Raw genomic sequence first — 16849 nt, 5'->3', positions numbered from 1 at the left:
CCCAGGAAGGCAGTGCACTTGCAGGCTAATGTCACCTTGGCCCGGGGGTTCACAAGTAACCCTTGGAACAGTGCATCGGGCATACGATTTTCGGTTGGAAAAAGGCCTTGAAGCGTGGTGGTGGGAAACACACCCTGTCTGCAGGAGAAGAAGGAAACGGAGAGACATCACCTCGTTACTGTAACGATTGAACACTGGGATCATTCCCCCGCGATCCTTCACGGGAAGAAGAAACCCAGCTTGCCGATAGAACAAAAGTACAGGCGAGCACTGGGGTAGCTACAGGCAAATAAAGGAACCAGCAAGACTCTGTAAAAGAAAGGAGCATTGTAAGATCTCCTGCGCCACTCCCCCTACCCCCTAGAAAAATGCTCTTTTTGGCTTTCGGAACATCAGACAGAGCTGGTAGCGGCTGAAGAGCAGCTGAAAAGATCCCGGGTCTATGGTGGGGACAAGGACTGAGGCTTGTGCTCGCCGTGTGGGCTCTGTCTCGGTGCAGCATGGTTGTGTGTTGTGTGAAAGAAGAGGGGATGTTGCCTGCGGCGGCCCGGAACGAACGCGCATCGGCCCAGTATTGACCAATGCCAGTCTTGCACAAGGGGCATCAGGTGGGAATTTCGCCCTCTCCCTGCCCCCGCTGGAGTCCCCTGACCGCCACAGGCACGGTGCCCTGCTATCGGCCACGCTGTGCCGCTCCTGTTTGGAATAAAGGGAGATGGGTTCGAATTCAACCCCCTCCTCTCCCTACCCCTCCACCCCAGGCCAAACTGTCAGTTCCACACCTAGTTCCACGGGCCCACCTCCCGCTGAGGCCTGCGGTCCTTAATGCCCGGGGTCTGCAAACCGCCTGCCACCCTGGGCCCCCGACTGGCATCTTGGTAACACACTTGCTCTCTGCTCCCAGCTTGCCAAAGCAGGAGGAAAGATGCTGGGGGGCCATGAAGACTTCGGGTGCCGGGAGCCCCCGGAGGGGCACGATCCTGCCGGCCATGCCTGGGAGGGACGGGGCTCCCTGCAAGAAGCTGATTCCTCTGCTCGAATCCAATGCCTGGAACATGCTCTGGGGCTATTGGGTGGGGGGGGGTGCTGCAGGGACCGGCCCTTAGCACCACCGATCATTTCTTGGGGGAGGTGGGTTAACCCTGCGAAACATCCCCGAGGCCGACCTGGTAACTAGTGCAAAGACCAGGCTTTGGAGGGGAGCCTGCGACCAAGCACTGAAAGGACACTGGGCCACCTGGCACACAACCCTGGGGCACGCGCGCTACCTGCTGTATCCTCCCCATCACGGGCATCGCCAAGGGGACTGGACCTCTGCCCCCCTGCCCCCCCACGGTCTGGGTCTGGGGGTGGGCTATCCGGGCAGGGCCTGCAATACCTGGGCAGGAGGCCACAAGAACCACCGCCCCTACCGGTGCCCCTCAGCACTGGGTGGCCGGGGGGAGGGATCAGCCCGTGGCCAGGCTCTGGAGGGGGAAAGATGCTGGGAGCGGGCAGGGTTTGCTTTGGGTAATTTCTCCCTGCAACTAGGACGCTCCACTTACCGGCCGTGCAACAGCGTAACTGGCCCGGCCACCCCATGGGGCTCACTGGACAAGGCGGTACCTGTGCCTACTGGACACACTGGGACACACCGGGGAAGGCAGCTCAGGCTGAGCACCACGCGCGGAGCCTGCAAGCCCAGGCCGTCCAAGGACTGATGCATCCAACGGGTGGCTGACCTGCCTGCAGCTTGGGCGTGGGCTGATGTAGCCTGTGCCCTCCGGACAGGCCTGGCAGAGGCACGGTCACGCCGCAGTCGGACTGTCCATGCTGGGGGGACCTTGCTCCTGCTGAGTGCATCGTTCATTCTACTGGGGGCAGGTTTAAAGCCATCCTCTGTCCTGGCCACCCCATGCTTGTAAGCCAGTAACCCGCCCGGGTGAGACCTGCCTAGCCTGCCTCCCCGCAGCACGACTGGTGGAACAAGACACCGGGCAATTGGTGCCAGGGCCTTCTGGCAGGTGGTGTATCAACAAGAGGGCTCCGCCCAGCTCCGCCAAGCCTGTCACTCCCGCCCGGCAGCCCCCTGGTCCACTCGCACGCCCAGCTCCGCTGCGCCCCCCACTCCTGATCACCAGCTCCCTGCTACCCAAGACCTGGGTTCCCCCTCAGCACACAGCTTCCAAGTCTATCGGCCCAGATTCAATGCTGTTACAGCCCATTGACCCAGCTGGGATCTGCCCCATTGACTCCAGTGGAGCTACGGCCCATTGACCCAGCTGGGATCTGGCCCACTGACTCCAGTGGAGGTACGGCCCATTGACCCAGCTGGGATCTGCCCCATTGACTCCAGTGGAGCTACGGCCCATTGACCCAGCTGGGATCTGCCCCATTGACTCCACTGGAGCTACGGCCCATTGACCCAGCTGGGATCTGGCCCATTGACTCCAGTGGAGCTACGGCCCATTGACCCAGCTGGGATCTGCCCCATTGACTCCAGTGGAGCTACGGCCCATTGACCCAACTGGGATCTGCCCCATTGACTCCAGTGGAGCTACGGCCCATTGACCCAGCTGGGATCTGCCCCATTGACTCCAGTGGAGCTACGGCCCATTGACCCAGCTGGGATCTGCCCCATTGACTCCAGTGGAGCTACGGCCCATTGACCCAGCTGGGATCTGGCCCATTGACTCCAATGGAGCTACGGCCCATTGACCCAGCTGGGATCTGGCCCATTGACTCCAGTGGAGCTACGGCCCATTGACCCAGCTGGGATCTGGCCCATTGACTCCACTGGAGCTACGGCCCATTGACCCAGATGGGATCTGGCCAATTGACTCCAATGGAGCTACGGCCCATTGACCCAGCTGGGATCTGGCCCACTGACTCCAGTGAATCTATGGCCCATTGACACAACTGGGATCTGGCCCATTGACTCCAGTGGAGCTACGGCCCATTGACCCAGCTGGGATCTGGCCCACTGACTCCAGTGGAGGTACGGCCCATTGACCCAGATAGGATCTGGCCGATTTGGGTCAATGGGCCGTAGCTCCATTGGAGTCACTGGGATCTGGCCCACTGACTCCAGTGGATCTATGGCCCATTGACACAACTGGGATCTGGCCCATTGACTGCAATGGAGATACGGCCCATTGACCCAGCTGGGATCTGGCCCATTGACTCCAATGGAGCTACAGCCCATTGACCCAACTGGGATCTGGCCCACTGACTCCAGTGGAGCTACAGCCCATTGACCCATCTGGAATCTAGCCCATTGACTCCAGTGGAGCTACGGCCCATTGACACAACTGGGATCTGGCCCATTGACTCCAGTGGAGCTACGGCCCATTGATGCAGCTAGGATCTGGCCCATTGACTCCAGTGGAGCTACGGCCCATTGACCCAGCTGGGATCTGGCCCATTGACTCCACTGGAGCTATGGCCCATTGACCTCAGCAGGCACATGCCCCATTGACTCAAGTGGAGCTACGGCCCATTGACCCAGCTGGAATCTGGCCCATTGACTCCAGTGGAGCTACGGCCCATTGAGCCAGCTGGGATCTGCCCCATTGACTCCAATGGAGCTACAGCCCATTGACCCAGCTGGGATCTGGCCCATTGACTCCACTGGAGCTATGGCCCATTGACCTCAGCAGGGACATGCCCCATTGACTCAAGTGGAGCTACGGCCCATTGGCCCAGCTGGAATCTGGCCCATTGACTCCAGTGGAGCTACGGCCCATTGACCCAGCTGGGATCTGCCCCATTGACTCCAGTGGAGCTACGGCCCATTGACCCAGCTGGGATCTGGCCCATTGACTCCAGTGGAGCTACGGCCCATTGACCCAGCTGGGATCTGGCCCATTGACTCCAGTGGAGCTACGGCCCATTGACCCAGCTGGGATCTGGCCCATTGACTCCAGTGGAGCTACGGCCCATTGACCCAGCTGGGATCTGCCCCATTGACTCCAATGGAGCTACGGCCCATTGACCCAGCTGGGATCTGGCCCATTGACTCCAATGGAGCTACGGCCCATTGACCCAGCTGGGATCTGCCCCATTGACTCCAATGGAGCTACGGCCCATTGACCCAGCTGGGATCTGCCCCATTGACTCCAATGGAGCTACGGCCCATTGACCCAGCTGGGATCTGCCCCATTGACTCCAGTGGAGCTACGGCCCATTGACCCAGCTGGGATCTGCCCCATTGACTCCAATGGAGCTACGGCCCATTGACCCAGCTGGGATCTGCCCCATTGACTCCAGTGGAGCTACGGCCCATTGACCCAGCTGGGATCTGGCCCATTGACTCCAGTGGAGCTACGGCCCATTGACCCAGCTGGGATCTGGCCCATTGACTCCAGTGGAGCTACGGCCCATTGACCCAACTGGGATCTGGCCCACTGAATCCAGTGGATCTATGACCCCTTGACCTTAGCAAGGATCAAGCCTCCTGCTTTGGGCTGACTGGTGCCCTCCACTCTCTGCCCGCGCTGAGCTGACACATCCTGGGCCTGATTCAGTTCCCCATCAGCACCTGCCCAGGGCCCCCCCCTCCCGCTGTCCCCCATCTCGAGATGTGGGAGTGAGCCCCTGGCCGCCCTGCAGCAGGGGACCTCCTGAACAACAGGAAACGAGGTGTCGAAAGCAAAACCCCAAATGCAACCATGGCCAGATAGCGATCTCCTTGCACACACTCTGCTGCAGAGCTGCCACCACCTGGCCTCCTGCAGCGCCCGAGGGGTTAATGGCTGCTGCTCCAAGGCCGGCGCCCATCCCGGCCCGTCACTGTTACCGGCAGGAGTAGATGGCAGCTGGAGCAGGACACCGGTGCTGAGCTGCAAGGGGGCTGGGAAATGCAGCTAGTGACCTAGTGAGTAAGGACAGTGCAGCCAGGACTCTGCCCCCAGCTCGTGGGTGACCTTGGCCAAGTCTCTTCTCCTTTTGCTGCCTCAGTTTCCCCTTCCGGCCTTTGCCTACTTAGCCTGGGTGCTGCTCAGAGAGGGCCTGTCTGGCAGCGCCTGTCGGGACCGCCAGCTGACCCCTGCTCATCCACATGGGGAAACCCAGGCCCGGGGGCGGCGTTAGCTGGGCCAGTTTGCCCCAGGGAATCGGTGGCAGGGCCAGAAGAGACGCCAGGACGCGGCATCACCTGGGAACCCGGGCAAGGGCCCAGCCGTCGCTGTCAGGGGGCACTTGAATCGCTCTCGGGCCCCTGCTCGGAACTGGGGCTGCCCTGAGGCTTGCAGGCCCCAGAGCCAGCTGCCCAGGTATATCCCCTCTGCGGAGCGGCTCCCTTCGCTGGCAGCGCTAGTGTAGCTGTTATCCACCCGGTGCAGTATATCCAAGAGGGGCACGTCGCCTTCCCTCTCCCCCAGCATCCTGGGTGCTCGTCCGTCAGAGACCATCGTCCCTTAGGGGGTGTAGGAGACCCAGACCCCCGGCCCCCTCTGCGAGCCCACCCTGCCCCCTTCAGGAAACGCCGGCCCAAGGCTGCCCCGTTGGTCCTGCTGTGGGCGGGGAGTAGGGCCAGGTGGTCTCCCGAGGTCTCTCCCAGCCCTTATCTCTGGCTCTGTGCTGAACCCGCCCGTCCCCCGGCACCTGAGGCCTCCGCCTGCCAGGGCGGGGATCATGCCCCCCCACTCCCCCGCGAGAAGGGGGACATCTAATCGCTTCCTGCCAGCGCCCTGGCTAACCCGACTTCCTACTTTCCGCGCAGCCTGCAGAGCCCCAGCCTTGCAGACGGCTCGCGGAGCAAGCCCTGGTCTCTCTCTGCCCACAGCTCCCTGGCCCATGGCGTCGCCCTCCCCCAACCAGACCAGCATGCAGGTAAGGCCACACCTTGATTTGACAGCTTGCGGGGAGCCGGCCCGCGAAGACACAGGGAGCGCCCGGCTGCCCGGCAGAACAGGGTCCTGCATGGGACCCAGGAGTCCTGGCTCCTAGACCCGCTCCACGCACTCTCTAACTAGTAGGCTCCACTACCCCCCGGTGTCCGGGAGAGAACCCAGCAGTCCTGGCTCACAGCTCTCCCTGCTCCAGCCCACCAGACCTCACGCCCCTGCCAGAGCTGCGGAGAGAGCCCAGGCGCTCTGTGTCCAGCATCCCCCACCCTAACCACTAGACCCCACTGCGCTTCCCCAACCAGAGCGGAAACCTGGAGTCCTGGCTCGCAGCCCTCTCCTCTACCCCACGAGATCCCCACTTCCTTCCTCAAGCTGGGGTGAACCAGGAGCCCTGGCTCCCACTAACCACTAGACACCTCTGCCCTGCAAGAGCTGGAGAACCCAGGAGCCCTGGCTCCCAGCCCCATTTCCCTTAACCCTGGGGTGGGGGAGTGAGTAAGGGGCAGCCCACACGCCTGGGCCCCTGCACTGGGCACGCCCAGGAGGCTCAGGCCCCCAGCCAGGGCGTTGGAGCACACCGGGAGCCCCTGCAGAGACCGGCTCGCGCCCGGCGCTAGGTGCGTCCAGAAGGGAACATCAGTCCCGAGGGGCTGGGGGCAGGGATGCTGGTGGCGTGGGCAGAGGGCGGGTGCTTGAACCCAGCTGCACAGCCCCGCCCGCAGGAGGACCCGGGCGTGCAGCGGGGGCTCTCCCCTGGGGGCCAGGACGGCAGGCGCCGGTTGGCGGAGCTATTGCTGCCCCGGGCTCTGGAGCACGGCGAGAATCGTCCCTCTGGGCACGGCCGGGACCCCGGGGCTGGGGCGTGCGCCGAGCCACAGCAGAGCCCGGAGCCCAGTTGCGGTGCGAAGCCCCGACACAGAGCGAGACGCCAGGTGCTCCCGCCGCACAGCTCGGGGCCGGGATCCCCTGTCCCGGGGAGCCGAGATTGGCCCGGGCTCGTCAGTTTGGACCAAGGGAAGGGAGGGAACAACCACTGGGGCTGGGTGGGGCAAGAGGAGAAAGTGAGGAAGCAGGACTCTGCCTGGCTCCAGGAGGGGGTGGGGTCTGGTGGGTCCACGGCACGGTCTGACTGTGGGGGGCTGGGGTCTCATGGGGTGAGACCAGGACGGGCGTGAGGGCAGGAGCTAGCACTCCCGGTTCCCTCCCCAGCTCTGCCTCTGATTTACTGGATGACCTCGGGAAAGCCTTCAGCCTCTAGTACAAGAGGGGGTGGATGCTACGGAGCCAGGGCAGGGAGCAGGGAGCCCCGTGGCTGCGGCAGGTGGCACAGAGGGGCACCGTACCCAGGCGAGCACAAGGGGAGCGCCGGGGAACAGAAACCAGCTCAGATAAGAGGAAACAAGCTTCCTCCTGCCATGAGGACGTGCGGGCTTCAGGGTCAGGACTGGGAAAGCAGAGGCTGTGGGTCAGGGTTGGGGGCTCTGGCAGAGCTAGGGGCGTGGGGGGCTGGGACAGCAGAGGCTGCGGGTCAGGGTTGGGGGCTCTGGCAGAGCTGGGGGCGTGGGGGGCTGGGACAGCAGAGGCTGTGGGTCAGGATTGAGGGGCGCTGGCAGAGCTGGGAGGGGCTGGGGCTGGGACAGCAGAGGCTGTGGGTCAGGGTTGGGGGCTCTGGCAGAGCTGGGAGGGGCTGGGGCTGGGACAGCAGAGGCTGTGGGTCAGGGTTGGGGGCTCTGGCAGAGCTGGGGGCATGGGGGGCTGGGACAGCAGAGGCTGTGGGTCAGGGTTGGGGGCTCTGGCAAAGCTGGGGTCGCGGGGGGTTGGGATTGGAGTGCACTGGCTGAGCTGGGGGGCAGATAACACAGGCTGCGTGTTGGGAGTGAGGTGCCGGGCCGGACAGCACGCTAACACAGTCACCTCTCCCCAGGTGTCCGGCAACACCACCTCACCCAGAAACCAGTCAGCCGGCTCCGACGCCCTCAATCAGGTCTCGGTGGCCATCTTTGTGATCTCCTTCCTGCTGGGCCTGGTGGGCAACAGCGTGGTGGTCTGGGTCACCTGCTTCCGCATGCACCGGACGGTCAACACGGTCTGGTTCCTGAGCCTGGCGCTGGCCAACCTGCTCTACTCCCTGCTGCTGCCCTTCTACGCCGCCCAGACTGTCGCCGGGGGGTACTGGGTCTTTGGCAATTTCCTGTGCAAAGTCATCAGCTCGCTCCTCTTCCTCAGCATGTTCGCCAGCGCCTTCCAGCTCACCCTCATCTCGGCCGACCGCTGCCTGCTGGTGACCCGGCCCGTCTGGGCCCAGCGGGTCCGCACGCCCTGCCTGGCCTGGGGGGCGGCTGCTGGGGCCTGGCTGCTGGCCGGGGCCTTCTCCGCCCCCTACCTGTTCTTCCGGTTTGTGAAGGAAACAAAGGAGGGCGGCGCCCGCTGCATCAATGACTTCGGGAGCAAGGAGGTGAAGGAGAGGCGGAAGCAGGCGCTGATCTCGGTGCGGTTCGTGATCGGTTTCCTGGTGCCGCTGCTGGTCATCTTGGCCTGCCACGCGGTGGTGGCGCTGCGGGCCAGGCACCGGGGCCGCCGCTCCAGCCGCACGGCCAAGGTGGTGGCCGCCGTGGTGCTGAGTTTCTTCCTCTGCTGGCTGCCTTACCACGTCTTCAACTTCCTGCAAGGCTGGAAGGACAAGCCGGAGGTGGTGAAGATGGGCTCCTCCCTGGCCTTCAGCCTCACCTGCCTGGGCTGCTTCCTCAACCCCCTGCTCTACACCTTCCTGGGCCGCCGCTTCCAGGAGGGGCTGCGGGCCAGCAGCCGCAGCCACAGCCGCTGGCTGGAGGCCGCCCTGGGCGAGGAGTCCCTGGGCTCCAACAGCGGGCGCCGGCGCAAACAGTCCACCCTCTCCTCCGAGGCGCGCATGGTGCCGCCGTGAGGGGGCGGCGGGAGGGGCCCCCCGGGGCAGGGCCCCATGGGGTGGAGGCACAGTTGTCCAATGGCACAGAGCAGGGCATGCTGGGAGCTGTCATCTCCATGGACCGCAGCAGAGCAGTGCATGCTGGGAGCTGTCATCATCTCCATGGACCGCAGCAGAGCAGTGCATGCTGGGAGCTGTCATCATCTCCATGGACCACAGCAGAGCAGTGCATGCTGGGAGCTGTCATCTCCATGGACCGCACCAGAGCAGTGCATGCTGGGAGCTGTCATCTCCATGGACCGCACCAGAGCAGTGCATGCTGGGAGCTGTCATCTCCATGGACCGCACCAGAGCAGTGCATGCTGGGAGCTGTCATCTCTATGGACCGCACCAGAGCAGTGCATGCTGGGAGCTGTCATCTCCATGGACCACAGCAGAGCAGTGCATGCTGGGAGCTGTCATCTCCATGGACCACAGCAGAGCAGTGCATGCTGGGAGCTGTCATCATCTCCATGGACCACAGCAGAGCAGTGCATGCTGGGAGCTTATGGGTCACCTCACAGAAGAGCATGCTGGGAGTCTTGCGCTCCTTGGCCTCATGGGAGCAATAACAGGCCCCTCCCCTTTCTGGCGCTGCAGGAACTCAGTGGGATTCACTGGCTGCCACCCCACAGAGGCGGCCATGGGGGTTGCCATGGTTACCACCACCTGGGAGCCTGATTTTCAGACATCAGACCAAGGGGCAGGGGTGGAGTGATTCCTGCAGCCAGGCTCGGATGTTTGTGTCACACTGAGAACAGCATATCCTTCCACCAATTAACATAGTCCCTGGAAAAACACAGGACTCTGGAAAGCCAGCCCTTGCTATACAGAAGCCAACTACTGTGTATCCTTGCACCACAAAAATAGTCCCTCAAAAAATAGGGTTCAAGCCTGGGTCCTTTTTATACTGGAGCCAGATCTACTTTCAATATGCAGTGTGTCCTTCCGCCAAAAAAATAGTCCCTAAAAAAAAAGAAAGAGAAAAGCTGAACACCGGGCCCTTTCCGTACAGAAGTCTCGTGCTGTGCCTGCATATTGTGTGTGTGTCCTTCCGCCAAACAATAAAGGGTAAAATAGCCCCTTAAAAATCGTGTGTGTATCCTTCCGCCGCCTCAGAAATAATCCTTCCCCAAACGCGTTAAATGAAGTTGCCAAAATGGCTTGGGCTCCTCTGAACGAGCAAGGGCCGCCGGGTCGGTGTTAGCACTGGGGGGGGGGGGGGGGCTGCATGCCCCGCCCCTGGGCGGAGTCACTTACAGGGCGGGGCTTCGAAAGTCCCGCCCATTGGCTACACTGTGTCTGGTAATGGGCAGGTTTGGGACTCTGCAAGACCAGTGGCCATCTTGGGTGTTTGTTATGGAGCAAAGACTCATCCACGGCTGCAGCAGTGCATGCTGGGAATTCTTTATCTCACACACACACCCCTTTCATGACCCTCCTTGGCCAGCAGTGCATGCTGGGAACTCTCCCCTCCTCGGCCAGGCCACAGCAGTGCATGCTGGGAACTCTCCCTTCCTCAGCCAGGCCGCAGCAGTGCATGCTGGGAACTCTCCCCTCCTCGGCCAGGCCGCAGCAGTGCATGCTGGGAACTCTCCCCTCCACGGCCAGGCCGCAGCAGTGCATGCTGGGAACTCTCCCCTCCTCGGCCAGGCCGCAGCAGTGCATGCTGGGAACTCTCCCCTCCACGGCCAGGCCGCAGCAGTGCATGCTGGGAACTCTCCCCTCCACAGCCAGGCCGCAGCAGTGCATGCTGGCAGGCCGCAGCAGTGCATGCTGGGAACTCTCCCCTCCTCGGCCAGGCCGCAGCAGTGCATGCTGGGAACTCTCCCCTCCACGGCCAGGCCGCAGCAGTGCATGCCGGGAACTCTCCCCTCCTCGGCCAGGCCGCAGCAGTGCATGCCGGGAACTCTCCCCTCCTCGGCCAGGCCGCAGCAGTGCATGCCGGGAACTCTCCCCTCCTCGGCCAGGCCGCAGCAGTGCATGCCGGGAACTCTCCCCTCCACGGCCAGGCCGCAGCAGTGCATGCCGGGAACTCTCCCCTCCTCGGCCAGGCCGCAGCAGTGCATGCCGGGAACTCTCCCCTCCTCGGCCAGGCCGCAGCAGTGCATGCCGGGAACTCTCCCCTCCTCGGCCAGGCCGCAGCAGTGCATGCCGGGAACTCTCCCCTCCTCGGCCAGGCCGCAGCAGTGCATGCCGGGAACTCTCCCCTCCTCGGCCAGGCCGCAGCAGTGCATGCCGGGAACTCTCCCCTCCTCGGCCAGGCCGCAGCAGTGCATGCCGGGAACTCTCCCCTCCTCGGCCAGGCCGCAGCAGTGCATGCCGGGAACTCTCCCCTCCTCGGCCAGGCCGCAGCAGTGCATGCTGGGAACTCTCCCCTTCCCCAATTGCTCACACCTGGCTCCAAAACGAGTCCTGCCCTGTGTCTGCACCTGCCCCTCCCAGACACCTGGATCCTCCACTGTCTGTCTGCCCCGCCCCAGCCCCACAGCTCCCTCCTGCTGTCACCCCTTCTGCCCCACACGCCGGCAGCCACAGGCAGTTCGCCCCTCGCCCCCGTCCCAGTTCTCCTTTTAGGCGCCTCGCCTGCGCCGCTCAGCCCGTGTGACGGGGCCAGACGGGGGGAGGGTGGTCAGGCAGCTGCTGAGTTCCTGGAAACTAGCCTCAGGGCCAGAGAGACGCAGACAGGAGGAGCTGGTGCTGCCTCCCCAGGTAACGGGGCGGGAGCCCCCGCCTGGCCCACGGGGTCCCTGCCAGGGCTGGGCTGGGCACTCGGGCAGGGGCCGGAAGGCAGGCTGCCATGGCCTGTCTGTGGCCGGGGGGTGCACGCAGGGCGTGCGGGTTGTGACCGTGGGTGATCGAGCGCGCAGGTTCTCTGTGCACACACGTTGTGTCAGTCGTGAGCCTGTGTGGTTCTAACCCCTAGCTCCTTGCGTCTCTGCCCGGCCAGGGCAGACCCAGCCGGGCCAGGGGCAGGAGGGGGCCCCCCAATTCCCTGCCCCCCCCCCCCCCGCAGACGGATGGGTGGTGCGGGTGCAGGGAAGCTGTAGCTCTCGTAGGCGGTTCTGGGGTGTCCGAGGATGCCACGTGGGAGCTGGTGATGGGGGCCTGGGGGGCTCTGGTTTGTCTGGGCCGGGAGTCGGGCTCTGATCGCTTGTGGGGGGCAGTGAATGAGTCTGGGCCATGCCCCTGCTCTTGGTAAGTGGGAGAGCTTGGTCCCCCCCCACCTACTCCCCCCCTTCTCCCGGCGCCAGAGAGAACCCAGGTGTCCTGGTTCCCAGCCCCCACAGCTCTAACTCACTAGCCCCCCCCGGACCCCGAGTGGGGGAGAGGACCCAGACGTCCGGCAAGGACGACTTCCCCTTTCGCTGGCTGAGACACACCAGCGGAAGTGGGGAGGGGGGAAGGGTGATAAAAGCAGCGGGGGCAGCAGCCAGACAGCCCCCAGGACCATCGCCCCCGACCCCCAATTGCCCCACAGCACGAGGCCCTGGGCTGGGAGCCATGGGGGGGTCCAGGGCTCGGCCCCGCAGCCGAGGGGGCAGGGCAAGCGGGGATGTCTGAAGGGAAGAGCTGGGTGCAGCCTGGCCGGCCCCACCCCAGCAGGATGCAGCGCTGGCTCCCATCGGGCCCTGGGAACAGGCCTCCTCTCACGCTCGCTGTCTCCCTCAGGCCCCGCCATGGAGGCCAACGCCTCGGCTCTCTGGCCGACCGGCCCCGGCCCTGCCCCCACCTCGGCCCCGCCGGATCCCAGCTCCGTCGTGGACCTCGTCAAGGTCATCTCCAACGCCGTGATCCTGGGGGGCGGCTCGCTGGGCAACGGGCTGGTGATCTGGCTCACGGCCCGCCGGGCGGCCCGCTCCGTCAACTGCGTCTGGTTCCTCAACCTGGCGGTGGCCGATTTCCTCTTCTCGGTCAGCCGGGCCGTGCCCCTGGCGAGACACGCCCTCTACCACGGCCACTGGCCCTTCAGCACCTTCCTGTGCCGGGCCAACAGCTTCGCCAAGTACCTCAACATGTTCTGCAGCGTCTTCCTCTTGGCGGCCATCAGCCTGGACCGCCTGGCGGCCGTGGCCTTCCCCGTGTGGTCCAAGAACCGCCGGGGGCCCCGCCTGGCCTGGGCAGCCGCTGCTGCGGCATGGGGGGCAGCCACGGTGGCCAGCCTGCCCTTCTACCTCTACCGCAGTCTGGCCGGCTCCAAGTGCTCCATGACGGCCAAGGGGGCGACCAAGGTGATTCTCTATCTCCTCCGGCTGCTTTGTGGTTTCCTGGCCCCCTTCGCCATCATCGCGAGCTGTTACGGGGCCCTGGCGGTGGTGCTGAGGCGGCGTCAGGTCAACCTCCACTCCAGGAAGCCCCTCAAGGTCATGGTGGCCATTGTGGTGACCTTCTTCCTCTGCTGGGCCCCCTACCACCTCTTCCTCCTCCTCAAACTGGCCAACGTCAAGGGCCGGGCCATGGCGGTAGGGCTGCCGCTCACCTCCACCCTGGCCTATCTCAACAGCTGCGCCAACCCCGTCCTCTACTTCTTCATGGGGCTGGACTTCCGCCGGGTGCTGGGCCGCACCACGCTGACCAGGGCCTTCCGCCGGGCCCTGCTGGATGACATGGCCTCCTCGGCCAGGGCCCACGGCCGCAAGCAGGGGGCAACCTCCTCTGCGGACGGGATGGCCCAGAGCTCAGAGGTCCCTGACCTGGCTTGAGGAGACCCCAAGGGAACAGAGCCTGGGGCAGGGACTGAGCACGGAGGGCAGCGGCAGGTAGAACATCCCACAGACAGATGCCAACGGAGCCCCCCGTTATCCCACCGCACCCACCCAGAGGGCGACACGCAGCCCTACAGTACATGGAGCCCTTTCTGCCCACACGACCCCCCCCACTCCCAGCCTTTGTCCATCCCACTACCCCCACCAACGTGTGTGCAGCTGTCCTGGAACCAGACTCCTCCATCCATTCCCAAAGAACCAGGAGCGAGAGCTCAAAGCCAGTCCCTCCCACCCCCAACACGCACCCCCAGCCACCCCCAGTGCACACAGGCCCCCCCGGCCACGAGGTATCCCACCAGCCCGTCTGCTTTCCTGCCCAACCGCCACACGTTGGTGACTCTGCAGAGCAGACAACCCCAACCACAGCTCCCCTTCCCACGCAGCGATCCACCCTGCGTCTGACCCCCCCCCCCCCCCGGGGCTGATTCTCTGAGGGCCCAGCCCCACTACATCCCCCACGGTGGGGAGACCCACCAAGCTCTGCCCTGTTGGAGAGGGGCCCCCCGTCCCACCAGGAGGTCCCGGTGGCAGCTTGGCCGGAGAGCCCACAGACTCATGCCATGGACAGTCCTATTAAACTAACTTCTCCTGGAGCGACTCCGGCGTGTTCGCTGCACGCGAGCCCAGCCCTGCCCCAGGGAGGGAGTTCCCCACGGCGCGAGCCTGGCTCAACTGGAGACAAAGGGCTGCTTGTGCTGGGTGCTGTGTGCGCAAAGTCCTGGCCACCGCACAGGCGAGGTTGTGGTTGGGCAGGGGCGGAGGAGAGGGGGAGCCAGGACTCCTGGGTTCCATACCCGGCTCTAGCAGGGGAGCAGGGCGGGGTGGGAACTGGGACTCCTGGGTGTGTCTGACATGCCCCAGGCTGCGTCACCCCCAGTCTGGCACTGAGAGCGGCCAGCCGCAAACCTGCCTGCGAATCCACCCGCGGCTGGCCCAGAGCACCCGCAGAGCGGGCACGCGGCTGGAGGTTGGGACTGAGGAGAAGCTGCCAAGCGGGGCGGTGTCCCAAGCGCCTGGGGGTCAGGCATGAGGGGAAGTATCCGCCTGACAGGGGGCCAGGGCCAGGGGGTCGGGCGTGAGGGGCGCTGGTTGAGTGTGGAAGGAGCCAGGGGACTGGTGTGAAGGGCAGCAGTTAAGCAGGGTAGGGGCGAGGGGGCTGGGAGTTGGGCATCAGGGGCGCTGGTTGAGCATGGCAGGGGCCAGAGGGCTGTAGGTCAGGCATGAAGGGCATCGGCTGAGCGTGGAAGGGGCCAGGGGGCTGGGTGTGAGTGGCTCCAGTTGAGCATGGTAGGCGTGAGGGGGCTGGGGGTCAGGCGTGACAGGCGCTGTTTGAGGGTGGTAGGGGGTGGAGGTTGGGTGTGAGGGGTGCCAGTTGAGCGTGGCAGGGGCCAGGGGGTCAGGCGTTGGGGCCCCGATTGAGCATGGTAGCGGGCACAGGGCTGGGGGTCGTACGTGAGGGGCACCGGTTCAGCGTGGTAGGTGCGAGGGGACTGGAGGGTCAGGCGTGAGGGATGCTGTTTGAGCGGGCGAGGGCCGGGGGTTGGGCATAAAGGGGCACCGGTTGAGCATGGTAGGGGGCTGGGTGTGAAGGGCGCCAGTTGGGCGTGGCAGGAGCCAGGGGGCTGGGGGTCGGGCATGAAGGGTCCCGGTTGGGCGTGGCAGAGGGCTGGGACCTGGGGGTCAGGCGTCAAGGGCCCAGGTTGGGCGTGGCAGGGGCCAGAGGGCTGGGGGTCAGGCGTCAAGGGCCCAGGTTGGGCGTGGCAGGGGCCAGAGGGCTGGGGGTCGGGCTTGAAGGGCCCCGGTTGGGCGTGGCAGGGGCCAGGGGGTCGGGCGTGAAGGGCCCCTGTTGGGCATGGCAGGGGGCTGGGGGGTCGGGCGTGAAGGGTGCCGGTTGGGCGTGGCAGGGGCCAGGGGGCTGGGGGTTGGGCGTGAAGGGCCCTGGTTGGGCGTGGCAGAGGCCAGGGGGCTGGGGGTCGGGCGTGAAGGGCCCCGGTTGGGCGTGGCAGGGGCCAGGGGTCCGGGCGTGAAGGGCCCCGGTTGGGTGTGGCAGGGGCCAGGGGGCCGGGCGTGAATGGCCCCGGTGGGGCGTGGCAAAGGCCAGGGGGTTGGGTGTCGGGCATGAATGGCCCCGGTTGGGCGTGGCAGGGGCCAGGGGGCTGGGGGTCGGGCGTGAAGCGCCCCGGTTGGGCATGGCAGGGGCCAGGGGGCTGGGGGTCGGGTGTGAAGGGCCCCGGTTGGGCGTGGCAGGGGCCAGGGGGCTGGGGGTTGGGCGTGAAGGGCCCCGGTTGGGCGTGGCAGGGGCCAGGGAGTCGGGCGTGAAGGGCCCCGGTTGGGCATGGCAGGGGCCAGGGGGCTGGGGGTCGGGCGTGAAGGGCCCCGGTGGGGTGTGGCAGGGACCAGGGGGCTGGGGGTCGGGCGTGAAGGGCCCCGGTGGGGCGTGGCAGGGGCCAGGGGGCTGGGCGTGAAGGGCCCTGGTTGGGCGTGGCAGGGGCCAGGGGGCTGGGGGTCGGGCGTGAAGGGCCCCGGTTGGGCGTGGCAGGGGCCAGGGGGCTGGGTGTCGGGCGTGAATGGCCCCGGTTGGGTGTGGCAGGGGCCAGGGGGCTGGGGGTCGGGCGTGAAGGGCCCCGATGGGGCGTGGCAGGGGCCAGGGTGCTGGGGGTTGGGCGTGAAGGGCCCCGGTGGGGCGTGGCAGGGGCCAGGGGGTTGGGTGTCGGGCGTGAATGGCCCCGGTTGGGCGTGGCAGGGACCAGGGGGCTGGGAGTCGGGCGTGAAGGGCCCCAGTTGGGCGTGGCAGGGACCAGGGGGCTGGGGGTCGGGCGTGAAGGGCCCCGGTGGGGCGTGGCAGGGGCCAGGGGGCTGGGGGTCGGGCATGAAGGGCCCCGGTTGGGCGTGGCAGGGGCCAGGGGGCTGGGGGTCGGGCGTGAAGGGCCTCGGTTGGGCGTGGCAGGGGCCAGGGGGCTGGAGGTCGGGCGTGAAGGGCCCCGGTGGGGCGTGGCAGGGGCCAGGGGGCTGGGGGTCGGGTGTGAATGGCCCCAGTTGGGCGTGGCAGGGGCCAGGGGGCTGGGGGTCGGGCGTGAAGGGCCCCGATGGGGCGTGGCAGGGGCCAGGGCGCTGGGGGTCGGGCGTGAAGGGCCCCGGTGGGGCGTGGCAGGGGCCAGGGGGTTGGGTGTCGGGCGTGAATGGCCCCGGTTGGGCGTGGCAGGGACCAGGGGGCTGGGAGTCGGGCGTGAAGGGCCCCAGTTGGGCGTGGCAGGGACCAGGGGGCTGGGGGTCGGGCGTGAAGGGCCCCGGTGGGGCGTGGCAGGGGCCAG

At 65.8% G+C, this 16849-nt stretch overlaps 2 protein-coding genes across 2 annotated transcripts; both read left to right on the top strand.

Moving 5' to 3' along the window:
* The first annotated feature begins 5580 nt into the window (after positions 1 to 5580).
* Positions 5581 to 9979, top strand: LOC106732462 (C5a anaphylatoxin chemotactic receptor 1-like). Its single transcript, XM_075908217.1, has 2 exons — positions 5581 to 5811; positions 7753 to 9979. The coding sequence occupies exons 1-2, from the start codon at positions 5614 to 5616 to the stop codon at positions 8749 to 8751; spliced, it is 1197 nt and encodes a 398-aa protein (XP_075764332.1). The 5' UTR covers positions 5581 to 5613; the 3' UTR covers positions 8752 to 9979.
* Positions 9980 to 11288: 1309 nt separating this feature from the next.
* Positions 11289 to 14131, top strand: LOC142819572 (chemerin-like receptor 1). Its single transcript, XM_075907625.1, has 2 exons — positions 11289 to 11484; positions 12445 to 14131. Exon 2 carries the CDS (start codon positions 12453 to 12455, stop codon positions 13473 to 13475), a length of 1023 nt encoding a protein of 340 aa, XP_075763740.1. The 5' UTR covers positions 11289 to 11484; positions 12445 to 12452; the 3' UTR covers positions 13476 to 14131.
* Positions 14132 to 16849: the final 2718 nt, after the last annotated feature.

Source organism: Pelodiscus sinensis, chromosome 24 (genome assembly GCF_049634645.1).
Source record: "Pelodiscus sinensis isolate JC-2024 chromosome 24, ASM4963464v1, whole genome shotgun sequence".
In the NCBI taxonomy this organism is placed as follows: Eukaryota; Metazoa; Chordata; order Testudines; family Trionychidae; genus Pelodiscus; species Pelodiscus sinensis.
This window is presented reverse-complemented; position numbering and strand designations above follow the sequence as displayed.